The following is an 8,233-nucleotide window of genomic DNA, read 5'->3' on the forward strand; positions in this document are numbered from 1 at the left end:
TACATTCCCGATGTATGTGTGTCAGTTATTATTAGTTTTGTGTGTGGGTCTCTGAGGAAAAAAATGATAATATTTACATGCAGTGCCTCTCTCTCTCTCTCTCTCTCTATTTCTATTTTTCTTTAACTGGCCACTCAATCGTCAGCACTGGACAATATATATCAATGACTCACTGCATATGGTTTGTTCTTATAGTAACTGAAATTTCCATTGCCATTTCTGCCCCCAATCAACTGGCCTTTTGCACAGCTCCTGACCAGCACTACCTTGCCTAGATTCCAAGGACACGCTGGACCTTCACAACTTTACGGTGTAATCACTTGGTCATCTAGGCTGTTACTCCATGCAGCAGCTATAGGTAGACATAGTTATGATCACTCTATGGCTTTCTTTTCCTTTTTATTTATTTTTAGTTTATTATAGATCATCGACATCATCTTCGGTGTTTTGCAGCCATTTTTCACGCTTGCTTTTGTTGGCCGTGGTTACCTGATGGCAGCTCTCCATGCAGCCTCTATCATTCACATTCTTAACTCTGATGTCCTTTTTTCTAACCTCTTCTCGTGTATATCTCGGCCACCCCTGGGTATTACAGAGGCCACACTGACACCTGACACACAGTGGTACTTAGACTAACAAGACGTTGATACTTTCATCTTAGGAGAGTTTTATTCTGTTTTGAACCCCGCATCACATATCTTTTACAGATCATACGCTTCAACGACTACATTGAGGTAACTCAGGCACACGAGTATGATCGTCGGGCAGACAAGCCATGGACACGTCTAACACCCAGGGATAAGGCAGCCATAAGGAAGGAACTTAACGACTTCAAGAGCATGGAGATGGAGGTTCATGAAGAATCCAAGCATCTTACTCGGTAGGTTGTGTACTTTCTATTCACCGTTAATGAAGTATAGATAAGTCAAAATATATTCTTATGCCTGTGAGATATTTTCATTCCTTACTATATTTGAAATAATATTAATGTTGTTAAAAAGGTATTCAAATGTACAAAAGGAATATATAATGGTAATTAGCTTCATCAAACATAAGCACATGCTTGACTGTGCTCACCTCTACCACACCTTACCTGCCTCACATCCTTTCCCCCTCTCGTTGACACATGAAACCTCACTAGTCCCACAACTGTGCAGATATGTATCAGTATGTGTATTATAAAAAAAAATTCCTCCTTGGCAGGTTCCACCGGCCTTGATTGGGGGTACGGCGTAGCAGGACAAGTCCATCGCTCCATGTGAAGAAGTAACCCAAGCAACTGAGGACTACTGTGTCTTGGCCATACAATATTCTTACCGCTGTCTCTATCTCTCCTTGTATCTCTGCTCCCTCCAGGTGATAATGGACATTATCTTCACCTTCTCCTACAAGAGTACTGTATATTAGTCAGAAACACTAAAAGGTCTTTAATCACACTGAAGACTCAACATTTGCATTGTTGTTATATTTGTAAATGCTGTGTAGCCCCTCTCTTATTATTACTATTCTGTCTCTTCCACGTTCAGTCCTGTATGGCAAGAAATGATGACTGCCTAATGTGTTATAGTCACTACATTTGCAGGCCATCAGCAACTTTAGTAGCAAGAGGTTTACATGTTGCTGGGTTTCTGAAGCTCCTTCCAGTTCATCTTGTACCAGTTAGAGCATATATATCACATACTATAGTTTACCATGTTTTATCAGTCACTGTGTATATGTATGCCATACATATTGATTATAGTGTGGTTCGTTCAGTGGTTTCTTGGTTGTTTGGACAATAACAGTTTAGTCATATATGCTAATGATTAGGAGAAATTTTTTACCACCCATGTTTTTTATAAAGAAATTGTTTTAGTATGTGTTTAACACAATGCAGAACTGTGATGAATGGGGTATGCTGTTAAATGTTCTCAGAAAATCCAATAACTGAGATTCCACTGTGTACATGCTTAACATGTGCACATTCTTAGTAGTGTACATGCTTAAAGTGTACACACTCATAGTAGTGTACATACTTAATGTGTGCACACTTGTAGTAGTGTACATGCTTAATGTGTGTGCACACTTGTAATGTGCATGTCTATTATGTGCACATTTGTAGTAGTGTACATGCTTAACATGTGCTCACTCATAGTAGTGTACATGCTTAACGTGTGCACACTCGTAGTAGTGTACATTGACGTGCGTTGTTGAAGCCCACGTGTTGCTGTGATACTGATGCTCTGAGTGATATTATGTGTTAGTCCTTGGGCCAGCATGTGTCATTCATTGGTGTTGGACTGACCACACCAGCATCTGTGCCAAGGAGGCACCATGGACCTGCATGGCCTCACTCACCTACACAGACTCAACTTTTAAGCCATTCTCACTTCAGTGAATGTCCAACTTGGGTGGAAACCTCTTTCTTAAAATTATATTAAGTGAAGTATTAGAGAATGATAGATTTCTATTGCTAGGATAAAGAAAAAATGTGAAAATATCTCACCTATTCTACTTGCTATTTTTGTAAAATTCTTCTGTTCCTTTCCTATCCATAATTTGTATGAAAAGTTGATTGTTGGCCTCATGACTGGGATAAACAGTTATTTGACAAAATGACCATCACGTGTATATTGACCTCTTGGTCACATGTGTAACAGAATGAGTTTGTTAGCTTCCTTGGTCCAGTTTAGGTGGCAACTTGTTGTGATAACCAACGACTGTAGAAATCCATAGTTTCTTAGTGGATACAATTTGTTTAGATTTTGTGTCCATGATTTTCAATTCTGAGAGGGAGATCATTAAGCATCTTTCATAATGGTGTTGTTATTAGTTTGGACAATCACCTTGTTACCAGTTGTTGTAAGTATTTTTTATCCTTTTTAGAATATACTTCATCAGTGTTTTATACATTTTTTCAGGAAGACTTAGAAAGCTATGACAGTGTAGCTTGGGTCCAAAAGGATGAATTTGAACAGTGCTTGGAATGAACTTTCTTATCCTTGAGGAAGGGCAGATATATGCAAGACAACTTGAAATTTTTATACTTTGAATAATATTATTTGTATTTTGCTCACTCCTCACCATTATTTCAAATTATCATTGCTCCTAGAACTTTCAGTGATAAAATTCATTTGTGTGCTGATAGAATTGGAAAATGTGACAAATCTCTCAATGTTAGAGTCCATCTGTGGAGTGTTGTGTACAAATGAATTGCCTTTTTAATGGGTGCTTGCTAGATGGGCAAATCTCTAGCTTAGAACCTCATAAAAACTTGTCCTATTTCTGCAAAAAACACCCCTCAAATGAACACTAAAGCTTTGGGTATGACTCAAAACGTTCTTCTTCATTTTAGGGAATTTGTGTTTGGTGTTTCACAGATTTCAGCAGCTCCATTTTTAGTCACAATCATGGAAAGAGAAAATATTATTCTGTTTCGTTCTTATGCTGTACATTTCTGCATCGTGACTTTAACAGGTATTGGAGATAAAACACACCTGATTCTCTGTGATTTCGTTGACTGTACACATGAAACTTAAAGTTTTGAAATGTGGAAGCGAACATTACTCTTGTCTGATCGTCCAGTTCTCCAAGTGGTACTTTCCCTCCTCTGTGTGTTGTTGCTTGAGATGTGTGAAAGGAGCATTTTAACAGGCTGGTAAACTTTCATGGCCTTTTAAGTATTGTATAGATCACTTCTTCCATCTTCAGTATTGCAAATACAATATATGCAGTAGTATGTATGTTGAGATCTACACACTCGGCTGGAATGTCAGCAAACAACCACAAGCATCTTGTAGACTTCTGCTCTGTCTCTGTGAGATAGATATGTTGCAGTAAATATGCTCTGAGGATTCTGAATGCACGCTCATTTGAAGAGCAGCAGTATGCCAAAGCTGAAGAAAAGAAGATTTAGGATGAGCAAGCTATAGATATGCAAAATATTTTAGTATGCATTTGTATATCATCGCTGGTTGTAAATATTGTTACTGATTTGTATCATGATCTCAGAGATGTAATGTTCAAGGCTCCATTGATAAGTTCAACATGGCAACAGGTTACAGTACAGACCTGTTCAGTGTAAACTTTTGTAAATAAGATGTACTCATTACCCACAGTTGTGTACATACCTGATACAGCTTCTCCCGTCTGCCTGCTGCACCTGGGGTGGCATTAAAGCACAGTTCTTGGAGTAGGGAATACAAGAAAATGTTCTCAAATGGTAAAGAAACGAATAAATGAACATATCACATGAATGATAAATATAGATTGTAGTTTTATTGAATAATTTTGAAGGTTAGTTATCCAATATGATTTTTTTCTCAATGAAGTTTGATTGTGGCATAGGCATGTTAGAGGCCCACTGTAGTCACTCCTGTACTGTGCATAGTGCCATCTCCAGTGAGCCAAGTCATATAACATTTATTCTCCAGAATTTGTTGATTAAACAAATGTAAACCAGTTTGTCTCCACAGTAGATTCCAAGCGAATAGATCCCCCTTATATTAAGTGCAGACTGTGCAGTGTGGGAAGGAGACAATTCTCGGGATATGGGGGAGATAATAGTAACCTCGTCCAGTGCTCGGAGAATTTTTGTTTTTATTAATGTGCAACTTAATTCTGTCAGAATGATGCTATCTTCATTAAATAATGGTGATGTTTGCTGAAAGGAAAATGTGAATGACCAGCCTACCTGTAGAATGAAGGAAATCTTTCAAAGGCCCCATTATTTTAAGTTCCTCGTGATCCCTTTCAGCATCCATTTACAGATCATTAAATGGTTATTTTAATTTTCATGCCAATTATATTTGTTAAAGTATTATTGCAAATCTAATTTGACATAATAAGGAGTGGTGGTTACTGTTACCTTTTGCTCACCTACAGATTCAAATAACGAGTCTTTGCTCAATACCAGCATTACCTGTATTATAGAGAAGACCAGTGAAGCCTCTCACTCAGTAGGCTTGAGCACCTCTCAGTCCTCTGTAGGGAAATTTATTACCTTTTTAGGTGTTTGTGTTTTCAGGAAGCATCACTCACCCCTCATCCCCCTGTACGTGTCACGAGAGTATCGCTGCAGGCAGTGGGTGTCAGCTCATATACCATCCTCATCACACGAGTGTATCTTTGTACATAGCCTTTACCAACATCCTGGAATCGTCTGTTATTCTCCTGCTTTATAACTAGCTCTGTCATTGCTTTATACTTGTTGGAATAAAACATCACCGTCTTCCACAGTCTGGTTTGATTTGACCTTTAACTTAATAGGAAATTAAGAGATTATCTAAAGAAAAATGTATATAAATTTGTGAGCTTATATATGTATGTATGGCGAGTTTGTACTCTAAAATCATAATGCACATTAACCCTTTCACCGCGTGTCACGCACTTGCCATTTTATTCTGGCTACCGCCAGACGATTTTATTCAGCTTAGGGTAACCTCCCGCTGTGAAAGGGTTAAGGAGACAAACAAGTATTGGAATTTTATTTCCCTCCGATCCAGCCAGATATTTGCCTCAGCCCAGCCAGCCATTCACCTCAGCCAGCTAGCCATTCACCTAAGCCAGCCAGCCGTTCACTTCAGCTAGTCAGCCGTTAACCTCAAGCCAGCCTCAGAGAGCCAAACAATCTAAAAGAAATAACAAACCCTTCCCACCATCCACCCACCCTTCCTCCCACCCACCCCCTCCTCCCATCCACACACCCTACCTCCCACCCACCCCCTCCTCCCATCCACACACCCTACCTCCCATCTACACACCCTACCTCCCATCTACACACCCTAGAAAGAAAAATAAATTAATATTTGATGATTTTGATATTCTTCATGAGCAAAGAGCGAGTCATCAGTCGAACATAAACTCACGTCTCACGGCCTAAAACCTCAAATAATAATAATAATAATATTAATAATAATAATAATAATAATAATATTTATAATAATAATTATAATAATAATAATAATAATAATAGTAATGGAAGTATTACGCTTATGCTAACCGTGGAAGCCAACTGCTTGTTTGGTTGTGGACTAGTTTAGTGACGTAAGAGCTGGTCGTTGACGAAGCTGCTTCGAAACTCAAGACTAATTTTCGTTAATAATTATCAGTTTTATTTTAGCTAATGGTGTTCTTTCAGCCGTCCAGTCAATTATTTTCATGTGAATCAGTAAAGCGAACCAATGAATTAAGGAATCGAAGCACCTCGGGTTCGCCTCACGCCAGTGATCATTAGAGGTCCGGCAGTGGTGGAGGCAACATGTGTGTGTGTGGTCATACAGTATTTGATCGCTGTTTCCTGGATTTTACGTTCGCTGTTTGTGGATCACCTCGTGTTTGTGGCGTCGTGAGGACTTCCAGGACTCTACGTTGTGGTTATTAGCAGTTGAGTGAAGGTAAGGTGATAACAAGATGTGTTGTTGTACTGTGGGGTCCAGGGGGGAGGAGGCGGTAGTGTGGCTCTCCGCCGTGTGTACAGGAGTTGTGGATGTGGTGGCTCGGACAGATAATGCTACTATTAAGATGGCTTGTCTTTATTTTCATGAGCAAACTCGTTTATATTATGGTTAATATAAAGCTATTTAAATACAGTAGATATTTACTGAACTAAATTACAGTAGTTAATACATATGGTGTTAAAAGAGTTCGTTAACCATTTTAAGGGTAGTTTTTCCAAGGAGCCAATTGGTGAAGACTGAAGAGGATAGAAAGTATAAAAAGCAAAAGTAAAATAATGTTATCGAGAAAAATTACATTTGCTGTTATTAAGGTGAAACAATGGATTGCAGAATCGAAGCACCTGAAGGGTTCGGTAATCAGCTCTCACCAGTGACAAATGGCGGCACCGTGTGGGTGTGTTGATACAGTGTTTGATGGCTCTCCGAGTATTACGTTCGCTGTTTGTGGCGCCGTAATGGCTTCTAGGACTCTATGGTGTGGGTATTAGTTGCTGAGTGCAGGTATGTTAAACAAGTTGTGTTGTACCATGGGGTCCAGGGAGGGGGAAACGGTGCTTGACGGTCGGAATATTTTCGTAAAATTGCAGGTCAATGGGTAAAGAAAACGCTTAAAGTCACTATGGTAATGATATTTTAAAATAAACTGGGCCAAAAAAATAAAACAAATGTGGGTTAAAGTTCTTAAAAAGTCACGTCATTGGTTGGTGTGAGCCGCAGAGGGCGAAGCAGACGGCTGTGGAGGTTTGTGTTGTTACCATCATAAATACAGGATTTTGGGCCTTATACAATGTTCAAGCAAAGAACAAAGTGTCGTTGGTGCTTTGTGCTATTGTCCAAGAGTACCGACAAATCCTCACCAGTCTCAACATGTGTATTTGCTGACTGGGTGCTAAAATGATGCAAAAGGCCAATAACTCCATCTTGTAAGTTTTCGTCACTCATGTCTATATTTAATGTTGTAGAAGGACTAGGGACGACCATGGCCAAGGGATGGGTGTGAGATTATCTGATGACAGGCTGGGGATAGTGTGAATCATGATTTGGGCCCTGCAGGGGTGGGGGCATTTTAGTTTTTTCAAACCATTTCTGATGTAAATGGTACTAGGAAAAGTTGAAAATGATGAGATAAAACCATAGAACAGTCAGGGGGAATGACTGCCCTATAGTACAAAATTATCTATTTTATTGTGCTTTAATGTGCAACACAGTAATACTATTTTGAATATATAAATATTACTAGGCACATTAACTAATTCAATGGATATTAGCTGCCCATACAACAAATTTCTTAGTATAAACATTCCAAACAATATTGGTATTTGGTTTTTTGGTCACCTGGGGAACCTTAAGATTCTAACTGTGGGATTAAGTACTTTAAACAATGAGCACATTATCCATACAGGATTTCTGTTGCAAAGCATTTTTCTATTCGCTTTTTGAACACACAAATCATAGGTTAGGGTATGATGAGTTATAAGGTTAGCTTAACATACACTGTAAGAGGGGGGGTTAGCTAGGCTAGGGCTAGTTAGCTAGGCTAGGTATGATGAGTTATAAGGTAGCTTAACATACTCGGTAAGAGGGGGGAAGAATAGGCTAGGCTAAGCAGTTAGGTTAGGTAGGTTAGGTTAGCTAGGGTGATGAGTTATAAAAGTTAGCTTAAATACATCGGTAGGGGGGTTAGGTTGTTAGGGCTAGGCTTAGGTAGGGTATGATGAGTTATAAGGTTAGCTTAGCGTACATCGGTAAGAGGGGGGTAAGGTAGAAGTTATAGCTTAGGCTAGGTTAGGGTATGA

The 8,233-nt window shown here is 39.1% G+C and overlaps 1 protein-coding gene across 14 annotated transcripts in view; it reads left to right on the plus strand.

The window, feature by feature from the left end:
• The window catches only part of LOC121857417 (phosphatase and actin regulator 2-like), a 205,382-nt gene extending 200,168 nt beyond the window's left edge, over positions 1-5,214 (plus strand). For all 14 annotated transcript variants that reach the window (XM_042353462.1, XM_042353471.1, XM_042353464.1 and 11 more), the window contains 2 exons: positions 708-880; positions 1,204-5,214. In XM_042353462.1, the coding sequence (XP_042209396.1) occupies positions 708-880; positions 1,204-1,219 (189 nt within the window). In that variant the 3' untranslated portion in view covers positions 1,220-5,214. The remainder of the gene's footprint in view (positions 1-707; positions 881-1,203) is intronic.
• Positions 5,215-8,233: the final 3,019 nt, after the last annotated feature.

This window comes from Homarus americanus, unplaced genomic scaffold (genome assembly GCF_018991925.1).
Source record: "Homarus americanus isolate GMGI-L3 unplaced genomic scaffold, GMGI_Hamer_2.0 scaffold6875, whole genome shotgun sequence".
Taxonomy (NCBI): domain Eukaryota; kingdom Metazoa; phylum Arthropoda; class Malacostraca; order Decapoda; family Nephropidae; genus Homarus; species Homarus americanus.